We start from the raw sequence: 19,474 nt of genomic DNA on the forward strand, positions 1-19,474 counted from the left end.
TTCATATGAGACCGCTTCAGCACTGGCTTCGTGATCGAGTCCCGAGATGGGCATGGCAGTCTGGCACGCTCCGGGTCCAAGTGACTCGGGCCTGCTTACAGACGCTCACCCCGTGGTCGAACCTCAGTTTTCTACGGGCCGGTGTGCCCTTAGAACGAGTTTCCAGGCATGTTGTCGTATCGACGGATGCCTCTGCCACGGGCTGGGGTGCCATGTGCAATGGACAAGCAGCCGCGGGCTCCTGGACAGGACCCCAGCGCCTCCTGCATGTCATTGCCTCGAGTTGCTGGCAGTACGGTTCGCCCTGCACCGCTTCCGAGCGCTGCTGAAGGGTCAACATGTGCTTGTCCGGACAGACAACACGGCTGTAGTAGCGTACATCAACCACCAGGGCGGTCTACGCTCCCGCCGTATGTCTCAACTCGCCCGCCATCTCATCCTATGGAGTCAGAAGCGCCTGAGGTCCCTTCGTGCTGTCCATATTCCGGGAGTCCTGAACCACGCAGCCGACGAGCTCTCGCGGTTTCAGCCTCTCCCGGGAGAATGGAGACTCCATCCCCGGACGGTTCAGCTGATTTGGGAACAGTTTGGCGACGCACAGGTAGATCTGTTTGCCTCCCACGACTCTTCCCACTGCAGCCTGTATTATTCCCTGACCGAGGGCACGCTCGGCACGGATGCACTGGCGCACAGCTGGCCGCGGGGCCTACGCAATATGCGTTCCCCCCAGTGAGCCTACTCGCACAGCTCCTGTGCAAGATCAGGGAGGGCAAGGAGCAGGTCCTTTTGGTCGCCCCGTACTGGCACGGCCGGACCTGGTTCCCCGAACTCATACTCCTTGCGACAGCCCCTCCCTGGCCTATTCCTCTGAGACCGGACCTCCTTACTCAGAGACGGGGCACCCTTTGGCACCCGCGTCCCGACCTCTGGAGCCTCCACGTGTGGCTCCTAGACGGGACGCGGCAGGTTTGAGTGGCCTACCACCTACGGTGGTCGCCACCATCACTTCCGCTAGGGCAGAGTCCACTCGGCATGCCTATGCGTTGAAGTGGAACCTCTTCGTCACCTGGTGCTCTTCCCGCCAAGAAGACCCCTGGAAATGCCCGATCGGGTCCGTGCTTGAGTTTCTCCAAGAGGGGCTGGAGCGAAGGCTGTCTCCCTCCACCCTCAAAGTATATGTGGCCGCAATATCTGCCCACCACGATCTCTTGGAGAACAAGAAGGTAAGTCAGCACGACCTGGTCATCAGGTTTCTGAGGGGAGCCAGGAGACTGAATCCTCCTCGCTCTCCTCTCGTACCCTCTTGGGACCTCGCAGTAGTGTTAACTGCTCTGCAGAGACCTCCCTTTGAGCCTTTGCGGTTGGTTGATATTAAGTTTCTGTCTATGAAGACGGCTCTGCTGACCGCATTGGCCTCAGTCAAGAGGGTCAGGGACCTGCAGGCATTTTCGGTTGACGAAGCGTGCCTGGAATTCGGGCCGACTAACTCTCACGTGATCCTGAGACCCCGGCTTGGATATGTGCCCAAGGTTCCCACCACTCCGTTTAAGGACCAGGTGGTGAACCTGCAAGCGCTGCCTTTGGAGGAGGCAGACCCAGCCTTGGCATTGCTCTGTCCAGTACGCGCCCTCCGCGCCTACGTAGACATGACGCAGTGTTTCAGGACCTCAGACCAGCTCTTTGTCTGTTATGGTGGAGAGCGGAAGGGAAGTGCTCTCTCAAAGCAAAGGCTGTCTCACTGGATAGTGGACACCATTGCTTTGGCTTACCAGCAGCAAGGCCGACCATGTCCCCTTGGTGTGAAGGCACACTCCACCCGGAGTGTGGCCTCCTCTTGGGCTCTAGCGCATGGCGCCTCGCTAGCAGACATCTGCAGAGCTGCAGGCTGGGCGACACCCATCACATTCGCCAGATTCTACAATCTCCGAGTGGAGCCAGTGTCCGACTATGTACTCGCCCCCCCGAGGGGCCGGTGATGGGCCAGGCTCAGGTGTCTTCGCTTGCTCGCCACTCCACTCCACGGACTGGATACGTGCGATATTTTCCTCAGGTGAGCTCCCCGAGAGCCCTGAGCTCCTCCAGCACTGTCGATGCCGACATCAGTTCAGTCTGCCCTTTCGAGCCCAGACCCTCATGTCCGGCCAGGTGCCCCATGTGCATGGTTCCCTCCGGCGACCCCCACATGTGTATTTCACCGTAAGTCTCCGCAGTGAGCGGGTTTCTTCCCTTGGTGTGTCCCCGCCACCCCTAGGGTTAAAAATCCACCTTCGGCTGGTACCCTAGAGATCTTCCATATGCAACCCTCAGCGGGTCATATGTGTCTCTTAAGTCCTCCCCACGGGTAGGCATTTTTGGCATTCCCTCACTGGGATATGCTTCCCAGTGTACCTTGGTATTCCTGTGTTAAGTGGGAGTCCTTCGTCCGTACTAGTCTTACGACAGGGTACTCACACTTACGCAGGGAGCTGGAAGACAGCTGAGTGGCGGGATTATATTGGGACCCCCATTCGTTAGTCACTAACGTTACGTCGTAGTGACTGAACGAAAGGGAACGTCTCGGTTACGGATGTAACCCTCGTTCCCTGAGGAGGGAACGGAGACGTAACGTCCCCTTGCCACATCAGCTGTGCTACCTGGAACGCAGGAGTTCAGTCTTGGCTCCTCAAGCAGGTAACATAATGCGATATTGCCTCGTACTTCCTTATATACTCACGCAGTGAGGCGGAGTTACGTATGCAAATTCCGCATGCCCATGGCATTGGCACGCCATTGGGCGTTTTCTCAAAACTCGAAGTTGATAGGCTTCTAAGCGAAACCCCCATTCGTTAGTCACTAACGTTACGTCTCCGTTCCCTCCTCAGGGAACGAGGGTTACATCCGTAACCGAGACGTTTCTTGACATCATCTGCAAATGGCAAGATCAGTGGAGCGTTGTACCTTTTTTCTTCCAGGGTATTGTGAGCATGACATGAGATCATCTCCCTCCAGCGTGTCTGATAGATGTGTTTGAAGTCCTCTGCTTTTTGAACTTTTGTTGTGTCACCGCAGATCCTTGCATCACAACTTACAATGTCGGCAACCTTCATGAGGCTCTGACCAAGTTTGTTGGCTAGCGTTGGCACCGCTATCTTATTTGTCTCACACTGAAAGCCAGTAACAACTTTAACTGCATTAACTGTGTGTTGGAAGTTGGCTGGATCAATGTATTCCTCAAGTGATTTGAGAGGGGACACCTGCCTTCCTTTCAAAACCAGTCTCCCTAACTCACGCATTTTCTGACGGATCAGTTCATGATCAGAACGCCGGTGTCCCATGATGTTGTATTTCTGCTCGCCATACTTGAGGATACAATGGTCACTCTTTATGACATCTACCACTTCACCTTGTTTCATGTCACTGATAAGTTTCCACAGTCCCTTGCTAACTCCTTCCTGTACAGGTTGCGCAAAGGCGCAAATCGATTGGGCTCGAGTTCTACCAGGTTTTGGACGAACACCTCGAAGTGGGCACCTTTTCATATGTTTCCAAAGAAATCTTTTTTTGAAAAGTCCTTGGCAATTTGCACAATGTAAGAATTTATTTGGATTGACATTTGGAGAACTCACTTGTTTACATGGAACAATGACACCTTTTCCCTTTCTAATGACATCTACATTGTGTGTTCTGTCCCCCTGTTTCCTTAGTATAGTCAGTTGGAGCTTTCTTTCCTTGGAGTTCTTTGGAGATGAAATGGCCTTAGCGACTTCAGATTGATCTTTATGAACAAGTTCCAGATGCCTGGCGATTTTGGATTGTGGTTTCTCACAAAAGAGACAGTAATGTTTTTTGGTGTATCTTCTAGATCCATCGTCAGTCTTTTGAATGTGCATGACTGTAAGTGAAGTTATGGAGCTTTCCCCAGATGTGTCAGATTCAGAGTTCCGGTTTCTAGGTCCCTTGTATGTTTTTCTTGTTCCATCTTTATCAGCAGGACTGGCCATGCTTTTTTCTTTAATATACTGCCTCCCTCTGAGCTGGTCTCACTTTCACAATCTGACCCTGGCACATATTCATCCTCTGTTATTTCCATGCTGCTTAGTGAGTCTTCAGAATCATATCCAAGCATTTGTTTTTTAAACTGAAATTAATCAGAATTCAGCAAATTAAATTTCCTAAATACAAGGTCTGTGTCACTGAAACAGAACTACAATATCTCCAATATCTCCCAATGTCTGTAGAATAAAAGTATTTCCTTCTAACATCCACAAAAAATACCCTATATTTTAAACTGCTAAAAAAAATGTAAAAGCAAGCATTTTTGTTACATGCACGCAATTACTCTAGTTTAATATCTAATTGCATGAATAAATGCAAAAATAAATGCAAGTTATCAAGTATGAATGGGTCTAAAGTATCAAACAAACATTGAAAGGGTTGCCTTTTAAACTGTTACGAAAATCAGTCAAGATAAAATTAACGAATTCTTCAAACTTTTATGAACTGTGGCCATCATCTATACTTTCTTACCTTGGGATTGGAGTGGGACACATTCCCATCTTCTACAGAGCTGGAATCTGTGTCCATGTGGTTTTGGAAGGCAACCTGTAATCAGTCAAACATGACAAATATAAAGGTATTAAGAATTCTACACAAATTATATTAGCAACAAAGGTGTCCCCATAAGGACAGTTAAAATACAGGTCAATGTCCCCAAAAGCTATCATAAATACTCATTACTACCTATGAGGTTAAAGTTCCAACCAAACTTTCAGGTTTGTTTAGAGGGTGTTTGTATCCATCGTTTGTGATAAGTTGTTTAAAATGTAGAAATCGATATAATTATATTACAATTTGTCATTCATAACTCACAAATGTAGATAGGTATCATAAATATGTGCAAAAAATCCAGTATGCACTAACAGGGTTGGGACAAAGCCTGTAATAATGTCATCCAGTATACACTAACAGGGTTGGGACAAAGCCTGTAATAATGCCATCCAGTATACACTAACAGGGTTGGGACAAAGTAGGGATGGGCGATATATATTGTGAGATTGTTATGCGCATCTCATCAGTAAAGCCAGTTAATTGATTTGAGGGCAAAATCACTTCAGAAAACACATTTTACTCTCAGAAACCCTCCTCTGAGAACAGATTGTGTCAGGATATATTTTATAATATTGGAATGTCCCCCATACTTTTTAAAAATCATGAATGTACCGTGATTTGAGGGTAAAATCACTTCAGAAAATAAATTTTCCTGTCAGAAACCCTCCTCTGAGAACAGATTGTGTCAGGATATATTTTATTATATTGAAATGTCCCCCATACTTTTTTAAAAATCATGAATGTACCGTGATTTGAGGGTAAAATCACTTCAGAAAATAAATTTTCCTGTCAGAAACCCTCCTCTGAGAACAGATTGTGTCAGGATATATTTTATTATATTGAAATGTCCCCCATACTTTTTAAAAATCATGAATGTACCGTGATTTGAGGGTAAAATCACTTCAGAAAGTACATTTTCCTGTCAGAAACCCTCCTCTGAGAACAGATTGTGTCAGGATATATTTTATAATATTGAAATGTCCCCCGTACCTTTTAAAAAATCATGAATGTACCTTGATTTGAGGCTAGCTAACACTGAATTTCTCAAAATAATAAATATTCAAATCGCATGTGCGGCGCAGTTGTGACGTCACCGGCGCGCTCCCGCTGCAGCGGCTGCGCGCTCTCGCTTCAGTCCGCGGGAGCTCTGAGGGAAGAAAGGCGCGTGTTTTGTTCTCTCGTGTTCAAAAGCGTCTTAAAGGTTAAAAATCGATGATTAATTGATCTGTGTTTTGTTTAAATGTGTGAATGAGAAGCACCGAGTATGTTCTCTTTCATTAGAGCCGAGTTTAAAGGCGTTTAATCTGCATTAGTGTAGTTTTAACCGAGGGAATGAGTGTGAGGGTTTATGAGAGCGGTTCGCCTGTGGAGATTAATTTCTCTCCTGTGTTTCAGTGTTTGGCAAATTCATAACACACTGATTAATAACTGTATGTTTACAGCTTGTGCAGGCATAGTGATGTGTTTGTGTGATTTATTCATGCGTGTTAAAAACTGATTTGGCTGTATAGGTTTTTGTTATTTATATCTTTTAAAAACTGATGTAATGTTTTTGAGTCATGAACATTGTGTTTAAACTAGTTTTAGTTAAATAACATTTTAAAGTGGTCATTCGTTTTGTGACAACAGAATTCATTTTTTCAACAGGCGGTTCAACCAAATAGTGTGCATAAATGCTGTAGTTGTACCTCCTGACATGGAAAGTGCACCAACTTACACTTGAAATGTTGAGTTTTTATGAATATTTGAGAGATTACAAACCTTTTCACTGCTCATGGATCAGTTGAGCTCCTCTGGATGATCTGTTATCATGTTTACTGTTATTAATTATCAATTCATAATCAAAGAGCCATGTTTGCAGTTGTGCCACCCTCACATTTGGGAATTATACAATTTGTGAGGTTTTAAAACAACTGATATATGTAAACATTGTTTATATGAACGGCTTCAAGCCTAATCTTGTCCCATAGTATTAAGTTTTAATTTTTTATTGTTTAGACGCCATTTTAAATAGTTTTATCAGTCTGTACCACCTGACATTTTGGGGGTTTAAGATAACAAAACATAAAACTATTAATTATTTTAATGTTATAAAGTTAAATTTGAATTAAGTATGTTTGATAAAATAAAGTGATATATTTCATGAATTTATCAAATTATTTCTAAAGGAAATAATGCACCTGGACACACAGATCTGCACATCATGTCATTGAGCCCTGTATCAAATATTGTACATGTATGTGATTGAGGAGGTAAACTAAATGAGTTGAATATGAATAAGTGTGTGATGCATTACATATATTTTGATATATTTATTTTATATTCAATCACTGCTGACTGCATTAAGTGAAATCTAAACAAGGCATTCACTGCTTAAATGGCATTATTGTATCTGATGTGATTATATTATTATATTAATATTTTCTTAAGTGGTCGACTGATTTCCATTACAAGTCTTTATTTGCACATATTTAATGGTTTCCATTGCAGTTTGTACTGGTTCTGATGGTTCCATTACAAATTTGTATTGGTCTTTATTTGCACATATTTAATGGTTCTGATTTGTATGCTTAACTGGTAGCTGTTGATTAACTAAGTAATTTAAATTATTACTACAATTATACTGGTTTTGTCCTCGTTGCTTAAAAAAAATGAAAATATAACATTTTTATTGATATAAGTTAACAGCTAAGGTTGTGTTTTGCAAAGAATGAAGAACATGCACCTGAAATCAAAATTATACATAGGATTGAGACCTGCTTTTTTACTCAATCCAGCTGGAAATAAACATTGACTCAAAAAATGAATATGACATTTTTATTAATTAATGTATATATGAAATGTAAGTTTGTGGCTTTACTGTGTCCACTGTGGCTGGCTTAGACCTGCAAAAAGAAGGAGAATGCATTAGGACAATGGACTTCTTAAACCACATTATCAGTACATGAGATTACCCAAACATTATATAAAGAAGTCGCAGGAACTTAGCAAAAGAGAACTCGATGTGAGCAGGAGACCGACGCGAGTCTGTCTGTGTGTGTGTGTGTGTGTGTGTGTGTGTGTGTGTGTCAGTGTCCCTCGATTAGCTGACATGAGCAGAGCCACACAGACAGGACACTGACACACACACACACACACACACACACAGGACATTGACATACAGCGCATTCTCGTGTCTTGTCGCGCATAGAAGTGTTTACATGTATAAAAGCGTGATCATATAATGTAATGCTCAGTAAAAATGGAAATAAAAACGGACGCTGGAAATGATCGCGGCCGGGAAAATTATCAAGCTAATTTTTTTAATCGTGCCATTAATTGATTTATTGACTATCGCGACAGGCCTACCCATATCCCACCTCAATATCAGCAAGTGTTTTGCAATACAAATCAAATCAAAATCAAATCACTTTATTGTCACTCAACCATATACACTGTAACAGTCACAGCCTATTACAAGGCATTCTATCTTTTCTGGGAGGCTATGTTCATCCTCATCACTAGGGGTCACTAGTAGTACTCCATGTTTTGTATAAATTTGAGAAGTAACAGAAGAAGAACCAGTTTGGTTTGCCGTCTGCTGCACTCACTTTTGAATCCTTGTTTGGGAAACTGTTTGTTTGCTGCCCAACTGTAAGTGTTGATTTATTCCCTGTTTTGTTCCTTGTATATTTTTGATTTAGTTGGAGATCCATTCTTTGTCAATATATTGTTTGAATTTAAGTTCCTTGTTTACGAATGAGGAGGTAACTTGTTGTATTTCTTTTGTTTGTAGAGGATTTTTATGTCATACTTAATCCTGGATTATTTGCCAGAGGACCTACTGGTTTGAGTACCTTTTGGATGTGGTTAAGCTATTGAACAAAGGATTGTAATGAAAATAACTTCTCTATAAGGACATCTAGACATTGTCTTGCCAACTATTAACAAAGACTGATCTCATCCTTACGAAACTGGTATTTGATGTCCTGTTCCAATCACTAATTAGTACTCCAGAACCCTCCTATAACAGGCCACGGTTGTTGTTTTTTTTTTTTGTTATATGGTTTGTTTGTTTATGTAACCATCACTTATAAAAGAGTATATTTGTGGATTTCTAGTATTTTGTTTGTTTTTTCCTTTCTTCTTTGTTTTGATCTTTGAGATACTTTGTATCCAGTCCTGGGTATTTTGCAAATATGATCCCTCCCTTTTATTTCCTGTAACCCCTTGGTGCAAGGTAGCCAAGACAGTTATAACACAAGTGCAACAGTAGGTGAAATTCTTAGGTGCAGTTCCGAGCAACATAGCAGTCATGACATGACATGACATGTACAACATTTAAGCAACAACAGATTACACATCTGATGCGCACACAATTACTCACAGCACAGTATACACTACAATAAACAATAAATAATTTACACAATGTGAGTGTAGTTCTCACAGCTTTAAACAATATACACATACATACAATATACATATACTTTAAACAATATACACTTAACATACATTAAACAGTAAACATTAAGCTATAATAATAATAATATACAATGTACAGTATACAATATTATTCACAGTATCAAATCAAATCACTTTATTGTCACACAGCCATGTACACAAGTGCACAGCAGGTGAAATTCTTGGTGCAGTTCCGAGCAACATAGTAGTCACGACATGACATGTACAACATTTAAAGCAGCATCAGATTACACATCTGATGCGCCCACAATTACTCACAGCACACACTACAATAAACAATAAATAATTTACACAATGTGAGTGTAGTTCTCACAGCTTTAAACAATATACACATACTTACAATATACATATACTTTAAACAATATACACTAAACATACATTAAACAGTATACATAGCTATAGTAATAATAATATACAATGTACAGTATACAATATTATTCACAGTAGAAATCCAATGTACAATAGGTGCTATATGATAAATAATAAATGATAAATAAATGTGTATATAATGTGTGTGTATCTACAGTGGGTTGTGCTGAGTGATATTCTGTCCAGTGTGTGTTATGATCCTGATGGATCAGGAGTTAATTAGTCTAATTGCTTGTGGGAAGAAGCTGTTCTGGAGTCGGCTGGTGCGTGTTCTGATGCTGCGGTACTGCCTGCCTGAAGGCAGCAGTGAGAGCAGCCCATGGCTCGGGTGGCTAGAGTCTCTGATGATCCTCTGAGCTCTCTTCACACACCGCCTGGCATAAATGTCCTGGAGGGAGGGAAGCTCACCTCCGATGATGCAGCTGGCCGTGCGCACTACCCTTTGCAGGGCTTTGCGGCTGCGGGCGGTACTGTTGCCGTACCAGGTGGTGATGCAGCCAGTCAGCAGGCTCTCTATGTTGCTGGTGTAGAACCGTGTGAGGATGTGGAGGCTCATTCCAAACCTCCTCAGTCGTCGCAGGAAGAAAAGGCGCTGATGGGCCTTCTTCACAACGGCCTCGGAGTGGACGGACCATGAGAGTTCCACTGTGATGTGGACACCGAGGAACTTGAAGCTGCTGACTCTCCACCGGTGCTCCATTGATGGTGATGGGGCTGTGTTCTCTCTCATTCCTCCTGAAGTCGACCACCAGCTCCTTGGTCTTGCTGACGTTTTGTTTGTTCTGTTTACTGTTCTTGTGTTTTTTGTCTTGGATGTTGTCTGCCTTACTGTGTATGACAGACAGACACTTTTGGACATTGGTTCGGCAATTGCACACCGAAAACCGGACTTTAAATTCTTCAATGACGACCCGCTGTTTACAAACACGGCAGCGGAGCCCTTTGTCTGGGCAGCCCGACCGCGGAAACGCAGCCGGAGAAGGGGAAGAAGAGCCGGCGTGCTCACCAGAGTAAGACGCCGCGCAAACCGACCCCCGCTTCCGAGTATTTTACTGGCAAATGTTCAGTCTCTGGACAACAAACTCTGCGAGCTGAGAGCACGGATCTCTTTCCAACGAGAGACGAGGGACTGCTGCATTATCTGCCTTACAGAAACTGAGATTCCAGATTTGGCCATCGAAACCACAGGGTTCTCCGTGCATCGAATGGACAGAGAAAAAGAACTCTCAGGGAAAAGCAAAGGCGGTGGTGTATGTTTTATGATCAACAGATCCCGGTGTGATCAGATGAACGTACATTCTATCAAGTCTTTCTGTTCTCCTGATCTGGAATTTCTCATGGTTTTGTGTCGACCATTTTGGCTACTGAGGGAATTCATAGCGGTCATCATCACAGCTGTGTATATTCCCCCACAAGCCGACACAGACCGGGCACTAAAGGAACTGTATAGGACAATAAGTGAGCAGGAAACCACGCATCCTGAGGCTGCGTTTATTGTGACCGGGGACTTTAACAAAGCCAACTTCAAACGTATTGCACCTAAATACCACCAACATGTTAGCTTCAACACACGAGGGAACCGAGTTTTGGATCAGTAGCCGCGTTTCCATTACCCTTCAAATTGCGCAAATTGAAATTGCGAATTAAAAATACGCCCAATGGAAACGCGTCAATTTCGCAAAAACTCCCATATATCGCAAAAAGGTTTTTGCGCTCGCATGAGGTGGTTTTTCAGGCAATTCGAAAAAGGAAATTTTCGCAAAACTGCGATGGAAACAGTTTTTTTCGCATTTACAGGTCACCTGGTACGGTCATGCATTGCTCTCACACAGGGCCTACATATATTTGTTTTTCCACTCAAGTGTCTAATAACGAGATCTTGTGTCGTTAAAACTATATTTTCTCCTAATAAGGAAAGTGGCGTAACTTTATAATGACGGACCCGGTGCATCCACAAATATCATAACTATCTATAGGCCTACTGTAATTAAGACATATATTCAAGATATTAAAACAGAAAGACGCTATAGTTTCAGCCTTGCTCAAAGACTGAGGAAACAGGCCAACACGTCAATCCATTCCCGACGATCTTCGTTTGCTTCTTATTTATTGAATATATAGCCAAATAAGTTGATTAAACATTGATCAAAATTAAAATACAATTTATACAAAACTCAGGGAACGGATTATTTAGCATGTACTCCACTCCAAACGCTGTCTTCATTTCAAAAATATATTTCGTTTATTAAACGCAAAGTTTTTCATTTCAAAAGCATTTCTAAATTCAGTTTATATTTACAACAAACGAAATTCCAAGCCAAAATAACGAAGTGGTAAAAAAAAAAACCTTTGAGTAAATTCAAACTTTTCGCTCGTCTCTGTATGTGGCTGCAATGCGTCACAATAATCTGCCGTATGTAAAAGTCGATCATTCTTTACAGATGATGGTATGTTTGGACAGAAGACGAGTTTTTTTTATTAAACTCATAAAAAAAACAATAGAATAAAAAATGCCACAATTTATCATAACACCTCATGTGTGCCGCTCAAGTAGGTGCTTTCCTTGCCATCAATGCTTGGATGACACACACACACACACACACACACACACGTCTCATTAAAAATAATGGCGTGCGGTGGCTGGGATATACATAAACCTAACAACATGCATAGCATGAGTTTTGGAATGATTTATCGCGAGAGGAAAAACATGGTTTTAGTCGCATAACATCAGTTAATGGAAACGCCGTCATTTCGCAATATTTTTTTATCGACTTTTAGAAAATATCGCAAAAGTTTTGCGCAAATCTGTAATGGAAACTCGGCTAGTGTTACTCTCCCTTCCGGGATGGCTACAAATCCCTCCCGCGCCCACCATTTGGCAAATCGGACCACTCTTCCGTTCTTCTTCTGCCCGCTTACAGGCAGAGACTGAAACAGGAAGCACCCGCCCTCAGAACGATCCAGTGCTGATCGGACCAATCAGACTCTATGCTACAAGACTGTTTTGATCACGCGGACTGGGAGATGTTCCGGTCTGCCTCTGATGATGACATCGAGGTCTACGCTGATAGCGTGACGTGTTTCATCAGGAAGTGTGTAGAAGACGTTGTTCCGACCAAAACAATACGGCTGTACCCTAACCAGAAGCCGTGGCTAAATGGGGATGTTCGCACGGCACACAATGCGCGGACCTTCACTTTTAACTCCGGTAATGCGGAGGAGCGTAAACAAGCAAGTTATGCCCTCCGGAAAACCATCAGAGCAGCAAAACGCCAGTACAGGGACAAGATTGAAGGACAGTTCAACATCACTGACTCTAGAAGCATGTGGCAGGGAATTAACACCATCACGGACTATAAAGGGAACACAAACTCCACCGTGAACACCGTTGCCTCTCTCCCGGAACACCTTCTATGCTCGCTTTGAGGGAACTAACACCACCCTCGCGGAGAGAGAGGCTGAAGATGCAGAGGTTGGTACACTCTCTGTATCTGTAGTGGATGTTACCCGATCCTTTCGGCGGGTGAACATCCGTAAAGCCGCGGGTGCAGACGGCATTCCGGGCCGCGTCATCAGAGCGTGCGCGAACCAACTGGCTGGAGTTTTTACGGACATCTTTAACCTATCCCTCTCCCTGTCTGTGGTCCCCACATGCTTCAAAACTTCTACCATTGTGCCTGTACCGAAGCAATCAAAAATCATCTGCTTAAACGACTGGCGTCCTGTTGCTCTGACACCCATCATCAGCAAATGCTTTGAGAGACTAATCAGAAACTACATCTGCTCTGTTCTCCCTCCCTCACTGGACCCACTGCAGTTTGCATACCGCAAAAACCACTCCACTGATGATGCCATTTCATCCACAATACATACTGCTCTCTCCCACCTGGAAAATAGGAACACATGTGAGAATGCTGTTTGTAGACTACAGCTCAGCATTCAACACCATTGTGCCCTCCATACTTGACATGAAACTCCGGGCTCTAGGCTTAAACAGCTTGTTATGCAGCTGGATCCTGGACGTCCTGTCAAATAGACGCCAGGTGGTCAGAATGGGCAGCAACATCTCATCACTGACTCTCAACACTGGATCCCCTCAGGGCTGTGTTCTCAGCCCACTCCTGTACTCCTTGTACACACATGACTGTGTGGCAACCCACAGCTCCAAAACCATCATCAAGTTTGCTGATGATACGACGGTGGTAGGTCTCATCACTGACAATGATGAAACGGCCTACAGAGAGGAGGTGCACACTCTGACACGATGGTGTTAGGAACACAACCTCTCCCTCAACGTCAGCAAGACCAAGGAGCTGGTGGTCGACTTCAGGAGGAATGAGAGAGAACACCGCCCCATCACCATCGATGGAGCACCAGTGGAGAGAGTACGCAGCTTCAAGTTGCTCTGTGTCCACATCACAGAGGATCTCTCATAGTCCGTCCACACCGAGGCCGCTGTGAAGAAGGCTCATCAGCGCCTTTTCTTCCTGCGACGACTGAGGAGGTTTGGAATGAACCACCACATCCTCACACGGTTTTACACCAGCACCAGAGAGCCTGCTGACTGGCTGCATCACCACCTGGTACAGCAAAAGTACCGCCCGCAGCCGCAAAGCCCTGCAAAGGGTAGTGCGCACGGCCAGCTGCATCATTGGAGGTGAGCTTCCCTCCATCCAGGACATTTATGCCAGGCGGTGTGTGAAAAGCGCTCAGAGGATCATCAGAAACTTAGCCACCCGAGCCATGGGCTGCTCTCACTGCTACCATCAGGCAGGCGGTACCGCAGCATCAGAACACGCACCAGCCGACTCCAGAACAGCTTCTTCCCACAAGCAATTAGACTTCTTAACTCTTGATCCATCAGGATCATAACACACACTGGACAGAATATCACTCAACAAAACCCACTGTAGATACACACACATTATATACACATTTATTTATCATATAGCGTATCTATTGTACATTGGATGTCTATTTTGTGAATATTGTATACTGTACATTGTATATTATTATTATAGCTTAATGTATATTGTTTTAATGTATGTTTAGTGTATATTGTTTAAAGTATATTGTGCTGTGAGAACTGCACTCACATTGTGTAAATTATTTATTGTTTATTGTAGTGCAGGGGTCACCAACCTTTCGAATCTGAGGGCTACTTCTTGGGTTCCGATAAATGCGAAGGGCTACCAGTTTTATATACACATTTCTGAAATGGCAAATTTGCTCAATTTACCTTTAATTATATGTCATTATTAATAATTAATGATATTCATCTACACTGATCAAGTTAATGATTTCTCAGAATAATTATCAACAATGATTTAACAAGAAACAGATAAATATCAATATGCAACTCTTTATTTCTATAAATCTCTGCAAGTATTTACATTTTCAAATGATCACTTCTACAACCTTTTCACTAGCCACTAACAATTTTATAACAAATCATGCACTACGTTGCACCATGTTTGTACAGATTATCAATTACATGTTACATACAATCAAATAACATACAAAAATCAACTTTCAGATTTCCCTGAACTTATCACCAAATCTACAGCATTTTTAACGATTTTCCAATAACTGAATTCAACTGCCATGTTGCCACTGAGAACATCTGTTATCAGTTTCTTTGTCTGTTAGTGGGAAGCCTGGCATTGCATGCTGTTCACCAGTGTATTGTAATCTGGGGTGTAACTTGACACTGCAACTCTGAGTGAGTCTTGCAGATGTGCATCAGTGAGGCGTGTTCTGTGTTTGTTTTTGATGAAGTTCATGTCAGAAAAGGCTGATTCACAAAGATAGATGGAACCAATCAGGCTGGCAACCTTCATAGCTGCTGTGCATACACCACTGTACTTTTCTGTGTCAACAAGGCACCAAAAGTTTGGTGCAGCCTGATAGGCTTTGAGGTGAATGTCATTTTGCAATGTTACAATTTCGATTTCCACCTGTCCAGCATCCAAGCTGAACGTTGCACTTAGTTGTTCAGCAATGCATGTTGTGTCCACGTTCATGAAAGGATTGGAAATTAATGACACACATGGCTCAAGCTGATAAAGGTCACTAAACCTGTTCTCAAACTCTTGCCCAAGTCTGTTTATGACTTGAGAGTACTTTTCTGCAACTTTGTCAAACGTCTCAGACGCAGAAGCATTGTCTTTCAGCACCATTTGCACAGAGGGAAAGTGCAGCACCTTTTTTCTCTGTAAATGCACAGAGAAAATTTTCATCTGGGCTTTAAATGCATTTAAAGCACTTATGTCAGCAACAGTCTTGCCTTTGCCTTGCAGCTCACAGTTCAAATGGTTCAGTTTCCCAGTAATGTCCGTTAAAAATGCAAGGTCAAGTGTCCACTCAGTGTCCTCCAGCAGCGAGGTGTCTTCGCCTTTGGATTGCATGAACTCTTTGATCTCCCCCAAAAGTGACAAAAAACGAAGCAAAATTCGTCCCCTGCTGAGCCATCGGATTTCCGTGTGTAGTAGCAGGTCACCATATTCAGCTGACAGCTCCTCCAATAGCACCTTGAATGTTCTGTGCTGTTTGGCTCTGGAGCGGATGCTGTTTATGATCGTCACGACGGGAGTCATGACCTGCCCAAAGCCGATCACCTTTGCACATAACGCCTGCTGGTGAATGATACAGTGGTAATTCATGAAGTTTGGGAACTCTGGGTCACCTTTACAGTGAGCGATGAATCCCATATGTCGGCCGATCATAGCAGGAGCCCCGTCAGTAGTCACTGATACTAGCTTTTCCAACGGTACCTTTTTCTCAGCGAAAAACTCCTTCACCGCGTTATAGATGTCAACTCCCCTCGTAGTTGTCTTTAGGGGCAGTAGTGTCAGAAGTTCTTCTTTTGTGGAGAAATCATCAAACACCATACGGATAAAGACCATCAGCTGCGCTGTACTGCTGCTGTCCACGGACTCGTCACACTGGATGCTGAACCACCTGCACTTCGCCAGATCCCGGTTCAGCTGATCGGCCAAGTTCCCAGACATAGCCGACACTCTTCTTACCATTGTAGTTGCCCCCAGTTGGACATCGGAGAGAGTGGAGATTACATCCGTTCCACATTTCTCGTCTTTAAGCACAGTTTTTGCAATTATCATCATTGCTTCTTTGAAAACCTCCCCGTCTGAAAATGCCGCCTTTTTCTTAATCAAGAAATGTGTAGCTCTAAATGAGGCTTCGGTTACTTTTTGGGAGTTTTTCACCGGTCTCGTGAAAAAAGACTGCTGTTTGCACAAACCTGCCTTTAACTCGCGGGCTTTTTCCACTCGTAGTGCACTGCCCGGCGGGTAGTTAGCATGGTAGTTTGCGTGACACGTTCGGAAATGTCTCTCCACATTGTGCCTCTTTGCCGTCGCCCCGCAAATGAGACTCACGCAGGAATCTTTCACATTGGTAAAAAAGAATTCTTCCTCCCATTCACTGTGAAAACTATGTTTTCTTTCGTTTTTCTGCCATGTTTTCAGGGGTAAATCATCTCCTCACCTGCACTGCGCCCGCTAGCTAGTCTCCACGGCAACCGTTGCCATGGCGTGGAGACCAGCTAGCTCTAATCTAATATTAAACAATGTTTTAAGTTTTTTTTTTATATTGTCATTTTCAAATTTAGACCAATGCAAGTGTGATTTAAAAAAGTTAATTCTGATGCAGCTCACTGGTGGGGCTTTGGTGAGCTATTTTTAGAACAGGCCCGCGGGCGACTCATGTGGGGCACCATGTTGGTGACCCCTGTTGTAGTGTAAACTGTGCTGTGAGTAATTATGTGCGCATCAGATGTTGTAATCTAATGTTGCTTTAAATGTTGTACGTCTCATGTCATGTCATGACTGCTATGTTGCTTGGAACTGCACCTAAGAATTTCACCTACTGTTGCACTTGTGTATATGGTTGTGTGACAATACAGTGATTTGATTTGAAATTTGTAAAGAAGATCGTTCTTAGCTACTCATGGGGAGCTGCTGGCCCTGCGAAGTCCAGCGATGTTTCATAATTTCCCAATAAGCCTCTCAGGAGAGCGAAAAATAAAGGGGTCCTGAAAAACATAGTAAGTAATGTTTCACCCTTCTCGAGGGGGACTCACCACTCGCTCCTCCGGCACTTCAAACCTGAAACAACCAGCCATCAATCTAGTATACGCCATCCTGAGGGGGCGCATTCACAGACCAGCCAGGTGGGGCCTAGAATATCATCATCACGGGCCCACCCCAGGCCGGATGTAAGAAGCGCCTGGGGAGATGATGAAGAAGAGGAGTGAGGGTCAATGTAATTCTCAGCTCACCCTCAGGGAGGAGACCCATCATGAACGCTGACTGCGTTTTGTGATACACAGCTCCTACTTTTCCCGGGAGTCCGTCTCTCTGTGCCTCCCCCTCGACTGTGGGGGTGCACAAGAGGCAATGTTGGCCCTCGGGCCCCGTCTCCGGTCCTCGGACCATGACACCTCCCGCCTGCCTGGACCAGGATCTCAGTGGTATGCAGGTCCTCAGACGCTGCCAAATGCGCTGTTCCTCCGCGATGCTGGCCCTCGGGCCCAGTCTCCGCCTGTTGCGCAACCACTGCATCAGGGAACATCCCCTGATCGAGATCCCTCAGCAAACCGGCCTGTTGCGCATGAGACACTGCTGTGAGAAGTAGCACCAGGCTGACCTGCTGCCGTGTATGCCCTGCCATTAAAGCGACACATCGTTTAGGTGGCAGGGTTGGAGCTCTCAGCTTCCCAGATGCGAGATTGCACACATCCCATAAATCGGAGGCGACGACACACATCCATATTCTCCTATCCTCCAGCCATCAGCGACCATACCGCTGATGTCAGTGAATATAGATTATTCCATGCCCTCTTGATCTAAATAGGAAGAACAGGAAGGAATGAAAGCCCAACTGAGCCGAACTGTTACCGAACGTGTCATGGATTGATGACGTAAAACTCAGTCCATACGAGTCTCTTGCTTGCGTCCGTTTTTCGCGTCTGACTGTCGTACAGTCTGACATAATGACAACTGAGATCCTAGCATTGCAACAATTGTGCATTTATCCAATCCACAGATAAACTACAACATAAAAGTCCCACAGAGTGCCAGACACAGAACAGATGTGACACTCCACCAAAGGTTTGGATTGGCAGCAGACATGAATATTAAAGTCACAGAGAATCGGAAAACTGTCATAATGTGGCTTCAGGGAAGCCAAAAGGTTAGAAAATTCTTGAATAAAACCCTCTTTATATTGGATGGTCCATATAGCAGGACACAGAGCAAGGGGGGTAGTCCATTTCAGTCCAAATAAGCAGACGAGTGCTTCCCTTGTTTTCCACCACTGTTATCTGCTTTTCCTTTTCATTTATTTTTTTTCAAATTTAATTTACTCACATTTATTTTAATTTGTTCTGTTTTAATTCTTAGCAGAGTTATTAAAAGCTACATCCGCCATTGCATAGACTCCACTCAAGTAAATAAAAGAGATAACGGCGCACAACCTGACGTCAAACAAAGGAGAGAACGGCGTACACTTTGACTTATCAAGCCGAAATCTTCGGTTTCACCGTCTTCACGACAACGCTGTAACCGGAGACAACACCTGATGTCCGTTAATCTTTGCTTTCTCAGCCACAACTATTGTGTTTCACACACACCGTTACAGCAGCCAAAGAAAAGCTAACTCAAGAAGTATGGGGACCAAGATCCCAACTAAAGCAAACGCTCCCCACCACAATGGTGACTTCAAATGAACCATAAATATCACCATCTAAACCTCTGTTAATTCTCAGTAAGAGCTTCTGTAGACTTCTAACAGGAATAGTCAAAGTGTGTCTTATGTCTGTGATTAAGGGCAGCACCAGTGTCTCAGTGGGAAACACTGTCTCCTCACAGCAAGAAGATCCTGGATTGAATCCCACGATTCTCTCACGATCCAAAGATGTGTGAATTACAGATGCTAAGTTGTCTAAAGTGTCTAAAGGTGTGAGCTAAGTTTCTTTTATTTTCATGATTTCTGGACAAACACACACTGTCTGTGAGTTGCTTTACAATTACAA

At 43.9% G+C, this 19,474-nt stretch overlaps 1 protein-coding gene across 1 annotated transcript; it reads right to left on the bottom strand.

Annotated features, from left to right (window-relative positions):
• Window positions 1-15,065: 15,065 nt before the first annotated feature.
• LOC307139825 (general transcription factor II-I repeat domain-containing protein 2A-like) lies at window positions 15,066-16,541 on the bottom strand (the record flags this gene model as incomplete). The annotated part of the gene is made up of 1 exon (XM_079838935.1): window positions 15,066-16,541. One exon carries the CDS (start codon window positions 16,539-16,541, stop codon window positions 15,066-15,068), a length of 1,476 nt encoding a protein of 491 aa, XP_079695061.1.
• Window positions 16,542-19,474: the final 2,933 nt, after the last annotated feature.

Source organism: Gobio gobio (assembly GCF_949357685.1).
Source record: "Gobio gobio genome assembly, chromosome: 2".
In the NCBI taxonomy this organism is placed as follows: Eukaryota; Metazoa; Chordata; class Actinopteri; order Cypriniformes; family Gobionidae; genus Gobio; species Gobio gobio.